At 46.7% G+C, this 23643-nt stretch overlaps 1 protein-coding gene across 1 annotated transcript in view; it reads left to right on the forward strand.

The window, feature by feature from the left end:
• The first annotated feature begins 8 nt into the window (after positions 1-8).
• The window catches only part of armh3 (armadillo like helical domain containing 3), a 174433-nt gene continuing 150798 nt past the window's right edge, over positions 9-23643 (forward strand). Inside the window, exons 1-5 of the mRNA XM_038821510.1 lie at positions 9-153; positions 13553-13664; positions 15617-15673; positions 16646-16792; positions 19771-19878. Coding sequence (XP_038677438.1) covers positions 13563-13664; positions 15617-15673; positions 16646-16792; positions 19771-19878 — 414 coding nt within the window. The 5' untranslated portion in view covers positions 9-153; positions 13553-13562. The remainder of the gene's footprint in view (positions 154-13552; positions 13665-15616; positions 15674-16645; positions 16793-19770; positions 19879-23643) is intronic.

Raw genomic sequence — 23643 nt, forward strand, 5'->3', positions numbered from 1 at the left:
CGAGCCGCCGGGGATTGTGGGATAGTGGCGGACTGAGGCTGGCGGGCCGCCGGGGATTGTGGGATAGTGGCGGACTGAGGCTGGAGGAGCGACAGGTTGAGGATGGGAGTATGTGAGCGGAGGCTGGCTTGGTGACTGGAATGGGTGTGACAGGTGAGACCGCGCCGAGACCGGGTGCCGGTTAGATATTCACCTTCTCCTGAGGGTGAATGGGGTCAGCTCCTCACCCCGGGATGCTGCAGTGAAGAGGGATCCGGGTAACCAGGGCAGACCAGGGATTGGGAGTCAGGTCAGGCCCCAGCCACAGTTTCCAATGAGAGCAGACAATGAGGTTCCTTATCCAGCACTCCTTGCAAAACACTCTGATGACACATTTACAGCCTGCACGCTGCGTTTAATATAGTTACGCTTGAAATATGAGACAATGTGTTGTCGATAAAACAGGTTTCAGCCACTTACCCCCAGTTCCTCACACTGGACCTTTAAACCTAAAGCAGGGAGTTTTAATAGTCATTGCCAATGTTAAATTACCAATCATACTTTGCAACCAGCATCACCACATCATTGGGGAGGACAAGGTGGGCGAAGCAGGGCAGGCAGTCTGGCATTAACTCAGATTGCTCCACTATTGTCACTTCTCGCTGTCTAAACTGCTCCACCTCTGCAGAGCCACAGTGACCAACTGGGTGTGTAATTCAATCCTCTGGAAAAAGAATCCTGCGGTACATAGAATGCCACCCAACTTTCCTGGCGTAATGGATGGCACGCTAGCACAGTGGTTAGCACTGTTTTTTCACAGCACTAGAGTCCCAGGTTCGATTCCCGCTTGGGTCGCTGTCTGTGCGGAGTCTGCAGGTTTCCCCATGTCTGCGTGGGATTCCTCTGGGTGCTCCGGTTTCCTCACATAAGTCCCAAAAGATGTGCTGTTAGGTAATTTGGACATTCTGAATTCTCCTCTGTACCCGGACAGGCGCCGGAATGTGGTGACTAGGGAATTTTCACAGTAACTTCATTGCAATGATAATGTAAGCCTACTTGCGACAATAAAGATTATTATTAATACGAGATGACGTGAGCATATTGCACACGTGCAGTTAACTGTTGTCAGCCACGGCAATGGCTAGATTGTACTTTTTGGACCTTTTGTCATGTATCCCATCCCAAAATGAATTTTTTTTTGTCAAGGGCTACTGCTTAGTAATCAGAAGTAGCAACCATGGCTGACTGATTCCCAGTTGTTTACCCAGGTCTCGATGTCCTTTGGTGCTGTAACCTAGCAGAGTAATTGAAGAAGCTAAATCCTGTTTGGAAAGAGAACGGCTTAAAGCATGGGTTTGAATCCCACCACAGAAGCTTGTGGAATTTAAATTCAGTTGATAAATCTGGAATTAAAAAGCTAGTCTTGGTTATTGTGACCATGAAGTTATTGTCAATTGTTGGTTATTGTAAAAAAAACATCTGATTCACTCATGTCCGTACTTGGAGTGGCGTACATGAGTCTCCAGACTCACGGTAATGTGGTTGACTCTAATGCCCTGTGAAATGGCTCAGTAAGCCACTGAATTGTACCAAAATTGATACAAAGTCTACCAAAAGGAATGAAACTGGACGGCTCATCTGGCATTGGCCTAGGTACTGGATATGACGACGGCAGACCCAGCTGTGGTGACCACTTAAAGTCCTCCTCACTAATATTTGGGGGCTTGTTCCAAAATGAGGAGAATTGTCTCACAGGCTAGTTATGAAACAGTCTGATATTGTCTGTAAGGTCTGATTATGTTGGTGAGTATCCCTGTGTCCCAGAGACCACCATCTCAGCAGCCCCTCGCCACCCTGACTTGGAAATTTATCGCCGTTCTTTCACTGTTGCTGGGTCAAAATATTGGAACTCCCGAATAAATATACTGTGGGTGTACCTACACCACATGGACTACAGCGGTTCAAGAAAGCAACTCTCCAACAGGGCAATTAAGGATGGGCAATAAATGCGCCAAAGAGCCAACAAAGCCCACATCCCAAGAATGAATTTTTAAAAACAGGATCTGGATCGCAAGGAATATTGATCAACTCAAATGGAAATTAGGTAGATTTCTTTCAGAAAATAACATTTTGGGGGTAGAGTATTTAAGGAATTCATTTGATATGTGGTGAGAGGAACAGGTCTCTCTCCCGAAGTCCTATCCCACAAACAGGACAGATGGCAGAAGTGGCGGCACATTGCTATATAGACGGGAGAGAGGTGTCCTGACAGCCCTCAGCATCAACTCAGGATCGTTAAAATTTTCATTGTACCAGGTGAAACATGGACAAGGAAACGTCCTGTGGAATACTACTTCGTGCTCCCCACCCCACCCCACCACACACACACACACACACACACCTCAGCTGACAAATCAGTTCTCCATGTTGAAATCTACTTGTGGTAATAGTGGTAAATATTGGGGGGGTGGGGGGTCAGTGGCACAGGGTGTGCTTTGGGTGGGCAACCTCAATGTCCACCCCCAAGAGTGCCTTGATAGCACCATTACTGACCAAGCTGGTCGGGTCCCAAATGAGATAACTGCTAAACTCGGTCTGCGGCATGTGGTGAAGGAACCAACACGAGGAAAAAATTGTTGTTTGGTAATACAGAACTTGAGTATTGCTGAAAAAAGACATTTTGTTGAAGCTTTGCATCTTGCACTCAGCAGAACAATCGCAAGAACACCATTGTCGTTTGAGAAGTAAGTGCTGAATGGTTGGCAAGTGAACTGTGTTTGGTAAAGGTGTTACCGGTTACGGTTTTATTTGCACTTCAGCCCCACACTTCTGATCTATCCCGGTGAGGAGGGAGGCGGGGAAGGAGGACCTCCTTAGAACCTGCTCCTGGGCCCGGCAAAACTTGCCATCAACATGTCCGGGCAGTTTGTGACCAAGGGGTCTTCTGAACCGACTGCTTGCCCTACAGTGGCTAGGTTTGCGGCCAGGTGTCTGTGGAGAGGGAGCACGCAGAGCACATAGCTTCGTCAAGTCTTTCCTTGCCCGCTGGCCACTGCGGGGACAGGGGTTCATTATGAATCCTCTTAATCATATTTTGGTTTATTGTTTTAAGTTTCTTTGTGATTTGTTTTTCTTTAAGGCAATATCCCTTTAAGGTGCTGCCCCTTTAATTTGCTCCTCAGGTTATTTGATTTTGTTTACTTGGTTTTTTGATCTACCTCAAAATGCACCAGTTAATGGTGACTGACAGTTAACTACCAAGTATTGCTTGATAATTTTAAACTAGGCAGCTTGACTCCTATTGGTCAAGGCATTGCCTTGAGGAATGAGCTCGCAAATGGCTGCCACTTATTTGGTTAAGATGCAATGTGTGCACATGTACTTTCTCTCTGCAAAGAACGGGGTCCTGTGTATTGATATATGTAGCTTCCAGTATTCGCAAATGTGCTACACTGTGAGGCTGACTGACGTTAAATTGGTTGTCAGTGCAATTTTTAGCACACTGAGGATCACTTCACAAATGTTGTCCAATCACGGGATCACATCTAATGCTGGACAGTGTTTTGAGATTCACAAGCACAGGCTGGTTGGTCATGGTCTGTATTGTGAACAGCGAAGGGACGTGCTGTTTGATACGATCCATTAGCATGGATGACCGACAGGCCTAGCATCACACTGGCTCTGAAATTCATAGACCACATTACTCATTTGCGTGATAGACAGAATGTCTTTTTGGCTGGATGACAGCATCCTGTTAGTGGCGAATATCACTTGTATTGCTGCTGCATAGTAGCAGCCTGAAACAGCTAGCTGCAGCTGTTGCTCAGATTTTCCAGATACCCTGTCCTTCCAGGGTGATCTGCGGTCGACTGGACACTCTTCAGGGCTCAACGTGGCAGCCTTAGGTCCATTAATGGGTTTGTGTGAAACAGCACAAAATGATCTGATCAGGGTAGCCATTACTCTGCAGGGAAGCATGCAAGGAAATGACCATACGCTGTAACAGATTTAATTATAATAAATGTATCATCCAGTTATGGGAAATGTACGAGCGGTGGGACGTTTGGTGCCATTCCATCAAAGATGCGTTTCTCCTGGATCCCGACATCTCTTCTCTTCCCTCTTGGGCAGTCCCTCAGGCTGGAGGATGACTTGCTTCCACTCCAAGGAGGTGGGTCCTGCGGTGGCTGAATAGTCCAATCCTGGATCCGCAGACTCTGTCACAGATTTGGGAGGAGGTGTTTGATGAGGTGGGTGGGTGGGACTCTCTGGATTGTGTTCCCTCCTTCCACTGTTTACGTCATCCTCCCCGATCTACCTGTTGTAGATGCATCTACAATGACACAATCAGTAGGAGCAACCAATGCACAGCCTCTTGGAGACCTGTCTTCACACTGAGGATACCCTCCATTGTGTTGTGTGACTACCACCGCGCTAGATGTGATAGATTTCAAACAGATCTAGCAACTCGATACTGGGCATCCATGAGGCTGTGGGTCATCAACAGCAGCAGAATTGAACTCAACCACAATCTGCAACCTCATGGCCCGGCATATCCCCCACTCTGCCACCAAGCCAGGGGATCAACCCTGGTTCAATGAAGAGTGCAGGAGAGCATGCCAGGAGCAACATCAGGCATACTGAAAAATGAGGTGTCAGCTTGGTGAAGCTACAGCACAGGAGTATTTGTGCAAAACAGCATAAGCAGCAAGTGATAGACAGAGCTAAGCGATTCCACAACAAACGCATCAGTCCTGCCATATTCAGCCGTGAATGGTGGTGGACTATTAAACAACTTCAATGATGGAGGAGCCCAGCACGTCAGTTCAAAAGACAAGGCTGTGGCATTCGCAACAATCTTCAGCCAGAAGTGCCGAGTGGATGATCCATCTCGGTCTCCTCTGGAGGTCCCCAGCATCACAGATGTCAGTCTTCAGCCAATACGATTCACTCCACGTGTTACAAAGAAAGAATCGCTTATTGTCACGAGTAGGCTTCAGTGAAGTTACTGTGATAAGCCCCTAGTCGCTACATTATGGCGCCTGTTCGGGGAGGCCGATACGGGAATCGAACCCCCGCTGGTGGTCTTGTTCTGCATTACAAGCCAGCTGTTTAGCCCACTGTGCTAAACCAGCCCCTAATGGCTGCAGGCACTGGATACTGCAAAGGCTACGGGCCCTGACAACATTTCGGCAAAAAATGTACTTTTGCTTCAGCTCTTGCTGCACCCTTGCACCGGCACCTACCCGGCAATGTGGAAAATTGGATACAGGTACACGTACAGCATGGGGTTAGATAGAGAGTAAAGCTCCCTCTGCACTGTCCCCATCACGCACTCCCATGTAGAGGAAAGGATTGCAAAGATGATTCTGGATAGGAGCGAAAGTAACAGGGTAGTTGTTATGGGGGACTTTAACTTTCCAAATATTGACTGGAAACGCTATAGTTCGAGTACTTTAGATGGGTCAGTTTTTGTCCAATGTGTGCAGGAGGATTTCCTGACACAGTATGTAGATAGGCCAACGAGAGGCGAGGCCATATTGGATTTGGTACTGGGTAATGAACCAGGACAGGTGTTAGATTTGGAGGTAGGTGAGCACTTTGGTGATAGTGACCACAATTCGGTTACGTTTACTTTAGCAATGGAAAGGGATAGGTATATACCGCAGGGCAAGAGTTATAGATGGGGGAAAGGCAATTATGATGCGATGAGGCAAGACTTAGGATGCATAGGATGGGGAGGGAAACTGCAGGGATGGGCACAATTGAAATGTGGAGCTCGTTCAAGGAACAGCTACTGTGTGTCCTTGATAAGTATGTACCTGTCAGGCAGGGAGGAAGTGGTTGAGCGAGGGAACCGTGGTTTACTCAAGTAGTTGAATCACTTGTCAAGAGGAAAAAGGAGGCTTATGTAAAGATGAGACGTGAAGGTTCAGTTAGGGCGCTCGAGAGTTACAAGTTAGCTAGGAAGGACCTAAAGAGAGATCTAAGAAGAGCCAGGAGGGGACATGAGAAGTCTTTGGCAGGTAGGATCAAGGATAACCCTAATGTTTTCTATAGGTATGTCAGTAATAAATGAATGACTAGGGTAAGAGTAGGGCCAGTCAAGGACAGCAGTGGGAAGTTGTGCGTAGTGTCAGAAGAGATAGGAGGGGTGCTAAATTAATATTTTTCGTCAGTATTCACACAGGAAAAAGACAGTCTTGTTGAGGAGAATACTGAGATACAGGCTACTAGACTAGAAGGACTTGAGGTTCATAAGGAGGAGGTGTTAGCAATTCTGGAAAGTGTGAAAATAGATAAGTCCCCTGGGCTGGATGGGATTTATCCTAGGATTCTCTGGGAAGCTAGGGAGGAGATTGCTGAGCCTTTGGCTTTGATTTTCATGTCGTCATTGTCTACAGGAATAGTGCCATAAGACTGGAGGATAGCAAATGTTGTACCCTTGTTCAAGAAGAGGAGTAGAGACAACCCCGTTAACTATAGACCAGTGAGCCTTACTTCTGTTGTGGGCAAAGTCTTGGAAAGGTTTATAAGAGATAGGATTTATAATCATCTGGAAAGGAATAATTTGATTAACGATAGTCAACACGGTTTTGTGAAGGGTAGGTCGTGCCTCACAAACCTTATTGAGTTCTTTGAGAAGGTGACCAAACAGGTGGACAAGGGTAAAGCAGTTGATGTGGTGTATATGGATTTCAGTAAAGCGTTTGATAAGGTTCCCCATGGTTGGCTATTGCAGAAAATACAGAGGCATGGGATTCAGGGTGATTTAGCAGTTTGGATCAGAAATTGGCTAGCTGGAAGAAGACAAAGGGTGGTGGTTGATGGGAAATGTTCAGCCTGGAGTTCAGTTACTAGTGGTGTACCACAAGGATATGTTTTGAGGCCACTGATGTTTGTCATTTTTGTAAATGGCCTGGAGGAGGGCGTAGAAGGATGGGTGAGTAAATTTGCAGATGACACTAAAGTCGGTGGGGTTGTGGACAGTGCGGAAAGATGTTGCAAGTTACAGAGGGACATAGATAAGCTGCAGAGCTGGGCTGAGAAGTGGCAAATGGAGTTTAATGCAGAAAAGTGTGAGGTGATTCATTTTGGAAGGAGTAACAGGAAGACAGAGTACTGGGCTAATGGTAGAATTCTTGGTACTGTGGATGAGCAGAGAGATCTCGGTGTCCATGTACATAGATCCCTGAAAGTTGCCACCCGGGTTGATAGGGTTGTTAAGAAGGCGTACGGTGTGTTAGCCTTTATTGGTATAGGGATTGAGTTTCGAAGCCATGAGGTCATGTTGCAGTTGTACAAAACTCTGGTGCGGCTGCATTTGGAGTATTTTCCACAGTTCTGGTCGCCGCATTATAGGAAGGATGTGGAAGCATTGGAAAGGGTGCAGAGGAGATTTACCAGGATGTTGCCTGGTATGGAGGGAAGATCTTATGAGGAAAGGCTGATGGACTTGAGGTTGTTTTCGTTAGAGAGAAGAAGATTAAGAGGTGACTTAATTGAGGCATACAAGATGATCAGAGGATTAGATAGGGTGGACAGTGAGAGCCTTTTTCCTCGGATGGTGATGTCGAGGACGAGGGAATATAGCTTTAAATTGAGGGGGGATAGATATAGGACAGATATCAGAGGTAGGTTCTTTACTCCGAGAGAAGTAAAGGCGTGGAATGCCCTGCCTGCAGCAGTAGTGGACTCGCCAACACTAAGGACATTTAAATGGTCATTGGATAAACATATGGATGATAAGGGAATAGTGTAGATGGGCTTTAGAGGGGTTTCACAGGTCGGCGCAACATCGAGGGCCGAAGGGCCTGTACTGCGCTGTAATGTTCTATGTTCTAGGACAGGTACAGCACGGGTTAGATAAAGAGTAAACTTCCCTCTACACTGTCGCCATCAAACACTCTCGGGACATGTGCAGCACGGGGTTAGATACTAAGTCAAGCTCCCTCTACACTGTCCCCATCAAACACTCCCAGAACAGGTACAACACGGGGTTACATATAGAGTTAAGCTCCCTCTACACTGTCCCTTTCAAACACTTCCAGGATAGGTACTGCACGGGGTTAGATACAGAGGAAAGCTCCCTCTACACTGTCCCCATCAAACACTCCCAGGACAGGTACAGCACGGGGTTAGATACTAAGTCAAGCCCCCTCTACACTGTCCCCATCAAACACTCCCAGGACAGGTACAGCACGGGGTTAGATACAGAGTAAAGCTCCCTCTACACTCTTCCCATCAAACACTCCCAGGACAGGTACAGCACGGGGTTAGATACAGAGTAAAGCTCCCTCTACACTGTCCCCATCAAACACTCCCAGGACAGGTACAGCACGGGGTTAGATGCAGTGTAAAGCTCTGAATACCCAGGGAATCTCTTTTTATGAGCGTTTTCAGTTTCCTTTGCCAGCAATTCTGTGGAGAATATAGTACAAAGTTGCCAGTTAGGAACAGTTTTGTGAAGTGAATTTAAATTGCTTGAATCCTTGTAGCTGGATACTTTATGAATTTCGGAGTCTTTGATAGATTGGTCTAATTTGGGTTTAAAGTTGACTCCGAGCGGAATGCCCTGTAGAATAGAAGGCAGCCTATTCACTGGTCAAAGAGACTAATCTATAAAAGTTGCCTTCAGTGGGACTCTTCACTGTGCACTTAATCAATAAAGTAATTGATTTAAGTCGCAGATGCCACTTGTAATTGCTGTCCCGTGCTGAGAAATGTGGCTTGGTGACTTCCAGATGGGTTATATTCATTTATCATTTAATTTAATATTGAGAGCTCTCTGCTTCCTTTAGGCACAGGACATTAAATTACACTGTCATCTTTCCAAGAGGTTGGCCCATAAACAATCTGCTTCCTCAACATTTTCTATTGCTTGGCTGAAACGCAATCTCTTGGAGTGCTGTTGGATGTGTGCTGGATATCCCGAGGATACATTCCCTCAACCTCTGGCCTGAACAGAGCAGAGACGGTTAAGGGGAGATTGACAGAGGCGCTCAACATCCTAAAGGGTTTACGTTGTGTAAATAAAGCAAAACTGTTTGCAGTGCCTGACAGGTGGATAACCAGAGGGGGACACTGTAGCACAGTGGTTAGCACGGTTGCTTCACAACTCCAGGGTCCCAGGTTCGATTCCCGGCTTGGGTCACTGTCTCTTCTACCCTGTGTCTGCGTGGGTTTTCTCCGGGTGCTCCGGTTTCCCCCCACAGTCCAAAGATGTGCGGGTTAGGTGGATTGGCCATGCTAAAATTGCCCTTAGTGTCCAAAAAAGGTTAGGTTGGGTTACTGGGTTATGGGGATAGGGTGGAGGTGTAGGCTTAGGTAGGGTGCTCTTTACAAGGACCGGTGCAGACTCGATGGGCCGAATGGCCCCCTTCTGCACTGTAAATTCTATAATTCTGTGATTCAGAGGGTGCAGATTTAAGACAACTGGGAAAAGAATCAGAGGCGACAGGAGGAAATATTTTTAAAGCTATGCGTGATAGGATTTGGATTGCACTGTCTGATAGTGGGATTGATTCAGATTCATTAGTATTCTTTAAAAAGAAATTGGACAAATATTTAAAATAGAATAAAGCTGCAAGGTTTCCTGGAGAGGGATTATTTAGATTGAGCTTTTAACGAGGCTGCACAAATTTGATGGGCCAATTGACCTCATTCTAGGTCATGTGGCTGCATGACTGCAAAGGTGATTTGAAATCTTGGTCTGATGTCAGGGCACGCCTGCTCACCCCCCTGGGGCTGTCTCCTGGGGGGGAGGTGGTGGAGTCATTCAGAAGGCAGTCACCTGTAGACTGAATGGCTTCCCTCACCCGTTTCACTGCAGTTGGGCTTGCTCTCTCTCTCTCTGCCAAAGTGACTTTAAGTAAGTAACTGCAGATCCTCCTTTGTTTGAGTAACGCTGCACATACAAACACAGGATCTTATTTTCAGGATCTAACTCCAGCCTTTAATCTTCCTGGCATCACCTCTTGTCCTGTTGCAGCTGTTACAACAGAGAACATAGAAAAATACAGCACAGAACAGGCCCTTCGGCCCACGATGTTGTGCCAAACTTTTGTCCGAGATTAAGAACAAATTAATCTACACCCCATCATTCTACCGTAATCCATGTACCTATCCAATAGCCGCTTGAAGGTCCCTAATGATTCCGACTCAACTACTTCCACAGGTAGTGCATTCCATGCCCCCACTACTCTGGGTAAAGAACCTACCTCTGACATCCCCCCCCCCTTATATCTTCCACCATTCACCTTAAATTTATGTCTCCTTGTAATGGTTTGTTCCACCTGGGGAAAAAGTCTCCGACTGTCTATCTATTCCCCTGATCACCTTATAAACCTCTATCAAGTCTCCCCTCATCCTTCTCCGTTCTAATGAGAAAAGGCCTAGCACCCTCAACCTTTCTTCTCCATTCCAGGCAACATCCTGGTAAATCTCCTTTGCACCTTTTCCAAAACTTCCACATCCTTCCGGGCACTGCACACAGTACTCCAAATGTGGGGTTACCAAGGTTTTGTACAGCTGCATCATCACTCACACCTCTTAAATTCAGTCCCTCTGCTAATGAACGCTAGCACACCATAGGCCTTCTTCACAGCTCTATCCACTTGAGTGGCAACTTTCAAAGACCTATGAACATAGACCCCAAGATCTCTTTGCTCCTCCACATTGCCAAGAACCCAACCCTACCGTTAACGCTGTATTCCGCATTCATATTTGTCCTTCCAATATGGACAACCTCACACTTTTCAGGGTTAACCTCCATCTGCCACTTCTCAGCCCAGCTCTGCATCCTATCTATGTCTTTTTGCAGCCGACAACAGCCCTCCTCACTATCCACAACTCCACCAATCTTCGTATTGTCTGCAGATATACTGACCCACCCTTCAACTCCCTCATCCAAGTCATTAATGAAAATCACAAACAGCAGAGGACCCAGAACTGATCCCTGCGGTACGCTACTGGTAACTGGGCTCCAGGCTGAATATTTGCCATCAACCACCACTCTCTGTCTTCTATCGGTTAGCCAGTTTGTTATCCATCTGGCCAAATTTCCCACTACCCCATGCCTCCTTACTTTCTGCGTAAGCCTACCATGGGGAAGATTATCAGACAGATTCTGCAGTGACCCATGGTCATTGGTGACTTCGTTCCTCAGCACCTGAACTAAATATTACTTAGAATTTAGATCGCAGAAACAGGCCATTCAGCCCAACTGGCCCATGCTGGTGTTCTGCCGCAGACCCGCCTCCTCCGATTCCAGCGTATCTCACCCCATCTGCACAACCTCCTATCCCTGTCTCCCTTTTTTTTTTAAAGTCCTGAATCCCCTTAAATGCATCTCACCTGAACAACTCACAGAAGTAATAAGTTCCACATTTTCCTGAATTCCTTATTGGATTTATTAATGACTGCTTTATATTTAGGGCCCCCAATTTTAGACATTTAACGTGGAAATATGTGCTGATATCTGTTTTCCTTATTCGTTTTTTTTTCCTTTATTCTTTTGTGGGGCGTGGGCATCGCTGGCTGGGCCGGCATTTATTGCCCATCTCTGAGGGCATTTTTAGAATCAACCACATTGCTGTGGGTCTGGAGTCACATGTAGGCCAGACCGGGTAAGGACGGCAGATTTCCTTCCTTGAAGGACATTAGTGAACCAGATGGGTTTTTACAACAACCGACAATGGATTCGTGGGGATTAGATTTTTTTTGAATTTCATATTATTTTATTGATTGGCGGGGCAGGATCACAATGCAGCCATATCACTTTGTCTACCCTCAGTATTTGTTTCTATCGGGTGGGTGTTCAATGGAATATGTCTCGTATTGTGTCCCACGCAAATTTAATTTCCGCCTCGTTTGTCTGTGCTGTGCTTCCAGCATCTGGTGATCGGAATCTAAAAATGAAAATAGAACCAGTTTTGATAGGACACAAGAAATCAGGGCTCAGTGGTCAGTAGGAATTCAAGTGATGTGATATTTGAAAGGGACAACAGAGAAGAGATTGAGGGAACTGGAATTGCCTGCTCCAGTTTCGAAGAATGAGAGGTGATCTCCTCGAGTCTCATCAAATTCTTACAGGGCTCGATAGGGTGGATGTAACTGGGATGTTTACCCTTGCTGGTGAGTCGAGAACTAGTGGACACTGTCTCAGAATAAGGGGTATGCCATCTAGGACTGAGATGAAGAGGAATTTCTTCACTCCGAGCATGGTGAATCTTTGGAATTCTCTGCCCCAGAGGAGCGGAGAAACTCAATCATTGACAACGTTCAAGACAGAAATCGATATATTCCTGGATTCTAATGACATCAAGGGGTATGGAGATAGAGCAGGAAAGTAGCATTGAGGTAGCTGATCAGCCAGGATTTAATTGAATGGCAAAGAAGGCTTGATGGGCTGAATGGCCTACTCCTGTTCTTATGCTCCTAATTTATTAAACTGCAGAGTTGGATTAAACCTGAATTTTGATTCACCTGATTGTGTGATCCAGATGGGAAACACTTGCTGTGGTCACTTGTTAGAAATGTAGAGTCATAGAGTCCAACAGCCTTATAGCACAGAGAAGGCCATTCAGCCCATTCTGTCTCCGCTGGTCAAAAACAAACACCCAACCATTCTAATCTCATTTTCGAGCACTTGGGATCCTAAGTCCACATCTAACATGACCAATATATTCAGAAAGCAGCTGCTTATAACCTTTCATGAAGAATGTTACCCAGAGCACATCTTTTTTTGCCTAAAATTTAGAGTACCCAATTATTTTATTTTTTTCCAATTAAAGGGCAGTTTAACGTGGCCAATCCACCTACCCGGCACATCTTTGGGTTGTGGGGGCGAAACCCACGCAAACATGGGGAGAATGTGCAAACTCCATATAGACAGTGACCCAGGTCAAACCCGGGTCCTCAGCGCCGCAGTCCCAGTACTAACCACTGCGCCAGGTGCCACCCTACCCAGAGCACATCTTAAGTAACAAAATGCCACATCCATTGTCACACTTCACTGGAAACCAGTGACAGAATTGTGGACAACACACAATTGATCAGGCAGTTATTTACAGAGAGGGGAAAGGAAATGCACTGGGTCAGAAGCCAGTGGTATAATCCAATGATTAATCTGAATTGAATGTGCAAGGCTGGTTTTGGGCAGGCCAAGTGTATTAATAGTTATACGTAAGGGAGTACAGTTCACATTCTGCGTCCGTGCCACTCTATTACCACTGGGATTTTAGTGAAGTGGACTGGAGCTTGTATAAAATCTTCATCCTATTTTTTTTTAACCTGTGGGGAAATTACCCAGAAGTATGATTATGGATTGTGCGATCAATTGGGGAAAGAGCCCTTTGTGCTCTGACGCGGAAGTACTCTCAGTAATGGATCTATATTGTGAAGTGAGGGAAATTTGATTAATGTTCAAGTACTTCACACAATATGAATACAGGTTGGCTTTAAGTGTGCCCTCTGCCTGATGTGAATCTGTAAGAATGAGCTGTAATAATCTTGAGTGGTGACAGCGCTGAGTGCTACACATTTCCTAATGGCCAATATTTTTTTGCTCCAGAATCCATGCAATGGCACAGGTAGAGAAGAAGGGAGGCCTTCTCCGCAAAGCATCGTCCACCAAGAAACCCCTGAAAGAGAAGGTGGTTTTAATGTACGATGAGATCTTCAAGGTTTGTATTATGAAATGTGAATTAGTTGGCGATGAGGCTGTGTATTACAGTGAAAAGAACTGGGTTGGCTTAATTGATAGCAATGTACCTGTGTGATGTGAAAGCAATTATTAGTTCTATTTGACCGATTTCAATTCCGTGCTGTCATTGAGAATATTCATATCTAAGGGGCTAGAATCCTAGAATAGAGAATAGTTACAGTGCTGGAGGCCACTCAGCCCTTTGTTCCTGTGCTTGATCAAACCAGCTCGTGCCTCTCCCCAGCCCTACAAATCCAGCATTGTATTTGAATCATTAGTTTTCTATTATAGAACAGTACAGCATAGAACAGGCCCTTCGGCCCTCGATGTTGTGCCGAGCAATGATCACCCTACTCAAACCCACGTATCCACCCTATACCCGTAACCCAACAACTCTCCCCCCCCCCTTAACCTTACTATTAGGACACTACGGGCAATTTATCATGGCCAATCCACCTAACCCGCACATCTTTGGACTGTGGGAGGAAACCGGAGCACCCGGAGGAAACCCACGCACACACGGGGAGGACGTGCAGACTCCACACAGAATGTATCTGAATGTTTATATTTCCACGGCTTTATTATAAATCTTTCCCCTGTGCAGACGTCCTGTCATCTATTTCCATATCAATTCTGATGCCCTCATTCCTTTTTTTATTGAAATAATTTTTATTGAAAAATTTTGAATTTATGCAACAACAACGAACCATAATAAAATACCAAAAGTAACAATAATATTAGCAATCATAAACATTCGCCCCATCTCCATGAACAACACAGCATTTTAACAACAACGCAAATTAACACAATATTAAGTTACATAATAGACACTACAATAAGGGAACCCCCCCCCCGGGGCTGCTGCTGCTATTGACCAAGACACCTATCTTTGAGCCAGGAAGTCCAGAAAAGGCTGCCATCGTTTATAGAACCTTGTATTGATCCTCTCAGGGCAAATTTGACCCTTTCCAATTTTATAAATCCCGCCATGTCACCACACTTGGGTTGATGCCCTCATTCCTAATGGAAATGGTGCCCCCAGTTAGGGGTAGGAAGTAATGTTAATGTGACAGGTTCACACAGGCATTTTCCATTATCGATATGGACATGGCAATTTATAACGCAAAAGGTTTACAGGAACTGCACACAGCTACTTACTCTGTGACCAGTCATAATTTGTACCACTTCACAAGGGGAGTAAATTCACATCAATTCAAGGTTAGATCTCCCAAGTATAGGCTGGAATATTTGGACTCTGAAATGTAAATGTAATGCACACATTGTCTTTATTTTTATATAATTTGAAATTCATTTACGGGATGTGGTGTCGCTGGCTCGGCCAGCATTTATTGCTCATCTCGCGACCTTTACAAGGTGGTGGTGAATATTGTCATCATAAATGCCTTTATCTCCATTTATGAGGGAACGTACTGTGTAAAAAAAAAAAAACTTGCATTACCATAGCATGTTCACACAACCGTGAGAGATCCTGATGTGCTGTACAGCCAATAAAGCACTTTTGAAGGATTGTTGCTGCTGTAATGTGGGGACATGTGACAGTTGGTTTGCACACAGCAATCTCCCAGAAACAGCGACGTGATATCAATACTATAACTACCCCCTCCTGCTGGTGGCCACTCCACGAACGGGGAGGGAAGGGGCTGCAAAGTGAGTAGAATAGAGGGGGAGTGAGAGGAAGGTTGGAAAAAGGGAGGAGCTGAAGGATGAGGAGAGGCAACATGCAAAGGAATGGGGGGAGGGGAGATTGAGGAAGGTGGACGGGGCAAGGCAAACAGAAGAATGGAAGAGGAAGAGCGATTAGAAGAAGGTTTGCGTATTAATGGTTGGGGAATGCAGAGATTGCCAGGGATAAGAAATTGGTGAAAAACCAGACGAGTCTCGAGTAATGTGGGAATGCTGTTTCTGTTACAGAATGAAGACCCAGCCAAGAACTGCCCTCGATTCTGGGAGGAACTATTCCTGATGAAGGTTAGATGGTACATTTTGTGTATTCTCTCTGGCAGTTATACTGACTAATTAGTGGGCTTTCCGTGTGTGTCAGGACTCAGCGCGACTGGATTGGGAGGAGATTAATGTGTGGAGGGCAGCAGGCTAGGGGTTGAATTGTGCAGATGGTAGGACGATTAAATATTCTGGAGTTTCATGTAGGGGATGAAATAGATTAATTCAGGACTTTCATTCTGCAGGTTAAATAGGTGTTTTGGATGACCACAGGTTTGTGGAGGGTAGAATGTGGGAGATCAACTAGAATAACTTTGGAATAGTCAAATCTGGAGCAAGAACCACTGGCATGAGGATTTCAGCAGCAGATGAACACAAGCAGGGGCAGAGCGGAGGTGGAAATGACCAATTTTGGTGATGGTGTGGATGTGATTGGAAACTCATCTTTTGGTCAAATATGAAATATAATAGGGAAAAGGTGAACATGGACTGTGGGTAGACTGTATAATTGGATTGGTCATAGCATGTTGAATGGGATGACATGGGTGGAGTAGAGTCCATGAAGAACTGATTTTCTATGAAGTTTAGAAGGAGATTATATGGTGGGAGTGGTTTGCAACCATGTCATATTTGACCAAAAGATGAGTTTCCAATCACATCCACACCATCACCAAAATTGGTCATTTCCACCTCCGCTCTGCCCCTGCTTGTGTTCATCTGCTGCTGAAATCCTCATGCCAGTGGTTCTTGCTCCAGATTTGACTATTCCAAAGTTATTCTAGTTGATCTCCCACATTCTACCCTCCACAAACCTGTGGTCATCCAAAACTCTGCTGCCCCTTTCCTGAATCACGTTAGGTGCTGATTACCGGTGGCTGCTGACCTATATTGACTTTTGCTTAACTTTAAATTTCTGTCGTTATGTTCAAATTCCTCCTTGCTCTCACCCCTAGAAATAGGTAGAAATGGTTATTGACCTTTTGTCGTGTGCCCTTTCAGGTGAACCTGGAGTACCTGGAGGCAAAGCTGGAATCTGTGGATGGGGATGAGCTGATGAAGTTAAAGGATAATATTAACAGTCTGTTCCAGCACTGCATAGTGTCCCTAAATGAGGAGCATCAGATTAAAGTGGTGAATGCATTACAGGTAAGGTGTGGAATAGTGGAGCAGATTTGCATTTTACTCAAGTGGCATACAGGGTTACTTTCCCTTTTGTCCGACCTCCTCCCCCTCTCCCATTTCACTTCTCCAAACCCACGACCTCCACCATAAGACCATACCATAACCATAAGGCCATACCATAAGCATAAGGCCAGCAGACACACAGGGACAGCAGACACATAGGGCCAGCAGACACATAGGGCCAGCAGACACATAGGGCCAGCAGACACACAGGGACAGCAGACACATAGGGCCAGCAGACACACAGGGACAGCAGACACACAGGGACAGCAGACACACAGGGCCAGCAGACACACAGGGCCAGCAGACACATAGGGCCAGCAGACACACAGGGCCAGCAGACACACAGGGCCAGCAGACACACGGACAGCAGACACACAGGGACAGCAGACACACAGGGACAGCAGACACACAGGGACAGCAGACACATAGGGACAGCAGACACACAGGGCCAGCAGACACACAGGGCCAGCAGACACACAGGGCCAGCAGACACAGGGCCAGCAGACACACAGGGACAGCAGACACACAGGGACAGCAGACACACAGGGCCAGCAGACACACAGGGACAGCAGACACACAGGGACAGCAGACACACAGGGACAGCAGACACACAGGGACAGCAGACACACAGGGACAGCAGACACATAGGGCAGCAGACACACAGGGACAGCAGACACACAGGGACAGCAGACACATAGGGACAGCAGACACACAGGGCCAGCAGACACACACCAGCCCGTACCAGCCTCCCCGAACAGGCGCCGGAATGTGGCGACTAGGGGCTTTTCACAGTAACTTCATTTGAAGCCTACTCGTGACAATAAGCGATTTTCATTTTCATTCATTCATTCAGGGACAGCAGACACACAGGGACAGCAGACACACAGGGACAGCAGACACACAGGGACAGCAGACACATAGGGACAGCAGACACACAGGGACAGCAGACACACAGGGACAGCAGACACATAGGGACAGCAGACACACAGGGACAGCAGACACACAGGGACAGCAGACACACAGGGACAGCAGACACACAGGGACAGCAGACACACAGGGACAGCAGACACACAGGGACAGCAGACACACAGGGACAGCAGACACACAGGGACAGCAGACACACAGGACCAGCAGACACACAGGGACAGCAGACACACAGGGACAGCAGACACACAGGGACAGCAGACACACAGGGACAGCAGACACACAGGGACAGCAGACACACAGGGACAGCAGACACACAGGGACAGCAGACACACAGGGACAGCAGACACACAGGGACAGCAGACACATAGGGACACTGCCACCTGCAAGTTGCTTTCCAAGTCACACAACATCCTGACTTGGAAATATGTCGCCGTTTCTTCACTATCGCTGGGTCAAAACCCTGGAACTCCCTCCCTAACAGCCCTGTGGGTGCATCCGGACCACATGGACTGCTGCCGTTCAAGGAGGTGTCTCAGCACCTTCTTGAGAGCAATTAGGGATGGACAATAAACTTGCTAATGATGCCACATCCGGTGTTGTCTCTAAGCAGACAAGGCGAGGTTACCATGTGTGCGCAGCCATGGAAAAGAATTAAAAAAGATTATGCCCTTAAATTGATCACCCACCGACTCCCAAAAAACAGTGAACACATCCTCAGAATGAACATGCACAAGAAAAGACTGCCTATATTCATCTCTAACCTCCCACCCTATCTCTCTCCCTGCTGCTGTTGAAACCCACGTTCTTTCCTATCTTTTCCCCCTACAGCCTTTACCGTCCAACCATTTTAGAACTCTGCTGTTGGTATTCTATGTCGCACAATTCCTGCTGTCCCACCACCCATGTCCTTGCCAATTGACATCAGCTCTCAAGCCTCCGATCTGTAATTCTCATTCTGCTTATCTCCCGTACTTGCTCTGTAATATTCTCCAGCTTCACAATCAGAGCAAGCTCTCTGCTCCTCTGTCTCTGGCCTCAGTCTTTCCCCATTTTTGAAATCTATCCTTGGGGCATGACCTTTGCTGGCAAGGCCGGCATTTATTGTCCATCCCTAACTGTCCTTGAGAAGGTGGCAGTGAGCTGGCGTCTTGAACTGCAACCTTTCTGTAGCAGTTTGATGTAATTAAGAGGTTTGCTAGGCTGCAGAGGGCAGGTAAGAGTTTTAACCGGGCGTGCAGGCGTGTGTGTGTTTGTTAGATCATGTCGGGCAAGGAAGGCAGGTCCCCTGCCCTAAAGGACATCAGCGAACCCAATGATTTTTAATGACAATCCAGTAGTTTCATGAGCATCGTCAGTCAGACCAGCTTTTTTATTCGGATTTATTAACTAACTGAATTCTCCCAGTAGCCGTGTTTGAATCTTATTCCTGGAGCATTAGCCCAGGTTTCTAGATTACTTGCTCAGTAACATTGGCATGATGCTACTGCCCCCTTTAGAACCATAGAATATCTGCAGTGCAGAAGGAGACCATTCAGCCCATCGAGTCTGCACCGACCCTACAAAAAAGCACCCTACCTAGGCCCACACCCCCGCTCTATCCCCGTAACCTCGCCTAACCTGCACATCTTTTGACACCAAGGGCCAATTTTTTAGCTTGGCCAATCTACTTAACCTGCACATCTTTGGGACTGTGGGAGGAAACCAGGGCAACCAGAGGAAACCCCCACAGACATGGGAGAACGTGCAAATTTCACACAGTCATCCAATGCCAGAATCAAACCCGGGTTCCTGGCGCTGCGAGGCAGCAGTGCTAACCAGTGTGCCTCCCCGTCTCCTCATCGTCAGCGGCTGTGCTGTCAGCCCTAAGGAGTGTGATTGATCCTTGCCATCTCTCTACCTTCTGTCCTCCCTCTGCTCTTATTTTGTTCTCTCTCTGTGGCCCTTTTAAGTTGTTTTCTTTCATTGTCATCATCCCTTGGTTACCTTTACTTTTTCTGTTTTTCCCCCTCTAGACGCTGTGTGCCCTGATTCGAGGGGTTCACCAGAAAAACAAACCGACCTCTGGCTTTGATATTATCAACATGTTGATGGGCTTTGACAAAGCTGAACTCCGGATGAAGGTGTGTGTTGGGGGAGGAGTGAACTATAATCAAATCTGTTAAACAGTTGGCAGCACTGCAGGGCATTGAAGGAGGGCTCAGAGATACAATACTCTCTGGTGAGATACGTACTGTTTGGACAGCCCTGCAGGCCAGTGTTATTGAGTCTATACTGGCTCTGGCTGGATACATTGCAGAAATCTTGTAAACCAGCCAACAGCAACTTACATTTGTACAGAGCCTTTAACATAGAAAAACATCACAAGGACTCCACAGGAGCGAAAATCAGGCAAAATTTCACATTGAGCCGAAGAGGGAGGTATTCGGACAGATAAGCAGAAATTTGGTCAAAGAAATATGTTTAAGGTGCATCTCTAAAGAAGAGAAAGCATTAGAGATAAAGAGGTTTAGAGAAGAGATTGGGGAGCTTAAGTCCCAGGCTGTCTGCCATTGGTGAAGCGATTAAAATCGGCGATGTGCAAGAGGCCAGAGTTAAAGGAGCTCAGATAGGGGCCGGCATGGTGACGCAGTGGTTAGCACTGCTGCCTCATGGTGCTGAGGACCCAGGTTCGATCCCAGCCCCGGGTCACTGTCTGTGTGGAGTTTGCACATTCTTCCCGTGTCTGCGTGGGTCTCACCCCCACAACCCAAAGAGGTGCAGGGTAGGTGGATTGGCCACGCTAAATTGTCCCTTAACCGGGGGGAAAAAAAGAGCTGAGATATCTCGGAGGGTTTTAGAACTGGAGGAGACCAGAGAGGTAGGTGGAGAAAGAGCAAGGAAGGATTTGAAAACGGAAGGGAATTTTGAATAAAAGCAAAATGCTGAGATGCTGGAAACTTGAAATAAGAACAGAAAATGCAGGAAGATGTCTGGCAGCATCTGTGAAGAGAGAAGTAGAGCTAACGTTTCGAGCCGGTAGAACTTTGGAGATAGATCAATGCTTACCCAGAAACAAATTCTGATTCAGCAAGAACAGGGGTGATGAGTGAATGAGACTTGGTGCAAGTTAGAATGTAGCAGCAGAATGTTTGATAAACGCGAGCTACTGGAGTGTGAAACAAAGAACAAAGAAAATTACAGCACAGGAACAGGCCCTTCGGCCCTCCCAGCCTACGCCGATCCAGATCCTTTATCTGAACCTGTCGCCTATTTTCCAAGGATCTACTTCCCTCTGTTCCCCGCCCGTCCATATATCTGTCTAGATGCATCTTAAATGATGCTATCGTGCCCGCCTCTACCACCTCCGCTGGCAAAACGTTCCAGGCACCCACCACCCTCTGCGTAAAAAAACTTTCCACGCACATCTCCCTTAAACTTTCTCCCTCTCACCTTGAAATCGTGACCCCTTGTAATTGACACCCCCACTCTTGGAAAAAGCTTGTTGCTATCCACCCTGTCCATACCTCTCATAATTTTGTAGACCTCAATCAGATCCCCCCTCAACCTCCGTCTTTCCAACGAAAATAATCCTAATCTACTCAACCTTTCTTCAAAGCTAGCACCCTCCATACCAGGCAACATCCTGGTGAACCTCCTCTACACCCTCTCTAAAGCATCCACATCTTTTCTGGTAATGTGGCGACCAGAACTGCACGCAGTATTCCAAAAGTGGCCTAACCAAAGTCCTATACAACTGTAACATGACCTGCCGACTCTTGTACTCAACACCCCGTCCGGTGAAGGCAAGCATGCTGTATGCCTTCTTGACCACTCTATCAACCTGCATTGCCACCTTCAGGGTACAATGGACCTGAACTCCCAGATCTCTCTGCACATCAATTTTCCCCAGTACTCTTCCATTGATCGTATAGTCCGCTCTTGAATTGGATCTTCCAAAATGCATCACCTCGCATTTGCCTGGATTGAACTCCATCTGCCATTTCTCTGCCCAACTCTCCAATCTATCTATATTTTCTGACAGTCCCCCTCGCTACCTGCAACTCCACCAATCTTAGTATCATCTGCAAACTTGCTAATCAGACCACCTATACCTTCGTCCAGATCATTTATGTATATCACAAACAACAGTGGTCCGAGCACGGATCCCTGTGGAACACCACTAGTCCATTTTGAGACACTCCCTTCCACCACTACTCTCTGTCTCCTGTTGCCCAGCCAGTTCTTTATCCATCTAGCTAGTGCACCCTGAACCCCATGCGACTTCACTTTTTCCATCAACCTGCCATGGGAAACTTTATCAAATGCCTTACTGAAGTCCATGTGTATAACATCTACAGCCCTTCTCGCATCAATTAACTTTGTCACTTCCTGAAAGAATTCTATTAGGTTTGTAAGACAGGACCTTCCCTGCACAAAACCATGCTTCCTATCACTGATAAGTCTATTTTCTTCCAAATGTGAATAGATCCTATTCCTCAGTATCTTCAACAGTTTGCCTACCACTGACGTCAAGTTCACAGGTCTATAATTCCCTGGATTATCCTTGCTACCCTTCTTAAACAAAGTGACAACATTAGCAATTCTCCAGGAAGGTGGGAGACCAGCCAGGCGAGCATTGGAATAGTCCTTGTCATAATATACATCCAGGTATATGAAGGCGCACAGACAGGCAGTGATTGACACACAGGATGACCATTGAACACGCAGAACACAGCAGCCAATTACCAGACAGGACACAGCCAATATAAAGCCAGAGGGCAGCAGTTTTCCCGCTCTCTTGGGATCCAGCCTCTGAGACAGGCAGAGCCCGTGAGCAGCAACCAGAACATACACCATGTGGTAGTAAGATAGTCTGGTCAGGTTAGCCTCAGGTCTCCAGTCAACTCAGCATAGTGTCAACCCACAGTTAAAGTATGTATGATAGTTAAGTGTTCAATAAAATCGAGTTGCATTTCTTCAAGTGTTGGAAGCCTGTCCCTCTCACCACTGCAGTAAACGCAGTCCTCGTAGACCCAGCTTACCCAACACATCAGTCCTGTCCGGAAGTAACAGGAACATTGTGGGTGTCCCTCACAACATTTAAGAAGCATTTAGACGGGCAAGTGAAATGCCACAGCACAAAACGTTACGGACCAGGTGCTGAAAACTGGGATGAGGATAGATGGGTGTTTGATGGAGGCACAGACAATGAGCTGAAGGGCCTCTATCTGTGCTGTAAAACTCTATGGGCTAAATTCTCCACCTTGTGACACCTCAAAACTAAACCGCAGTCGGGCGGAGAATGGAGTATCCGGCCAAAATTGATGTTTGCGCCCGGCACCAATTCACACACAGTCGGCTCTTCCCTCCCACACTCCTCTCTGGCAGAAATCTCGTGGGTGTGAATTGTTACAAGTATTTACAAACTCTGAGCCGTCTTGGTGGCCGCAGTGAGTGAGTGGTAAGTGGCGTTCTTAAAAACAGCTCCAGCAGACCGGCCCTTTGGCACTAACTCCGCTCCCAGCGGTTAGGACGCTTGCTGGGCCCGAATTGTCCAGAATTTGAGTGCTGGCCCATTGACATGTCACGAATTGCTCCAGAAATAGCGTCCCCCAAGGGGAACGCGAACCCCGCGTAATTCAGTCTTGGCGTCAAAACTTAGTCTCCCAGACGGAGAATTTCACCCTATGACTAGTAGATGGTGGAGAGGATACGAGGTCAGGAACCCATCTCTGGGTCAAATGGGAACATTGAGGTTACGAATGGACTGGTTCTGGTTCAGCCTAAGTGAATGGCCAGATACAGAAATGGAATCAGTGGCCAGGGCGCAGAGTTTGGTGATGGTGGGGAGGGTCTTCCCCATATATAATTGAAGGAAATTTCATTTCACCCAGGACTGGATGTCT

The sequence above is a fragment of the Scyliorhinus canicula genome, chromosome 16 (genome assembly GCF_902713615.1).
Source record: "Scyliorhinus canicula chromosome 16, sScyCan1.1, whole genome shotgun sequence".
Taxonomy (NCBI): Eukaryota; Metazoa; Chordata; class Chondrichthyes; order Carcharhiniformes; family Scyliorhinidae; genus Scyliorhinus; species Scyliorhinus canicula.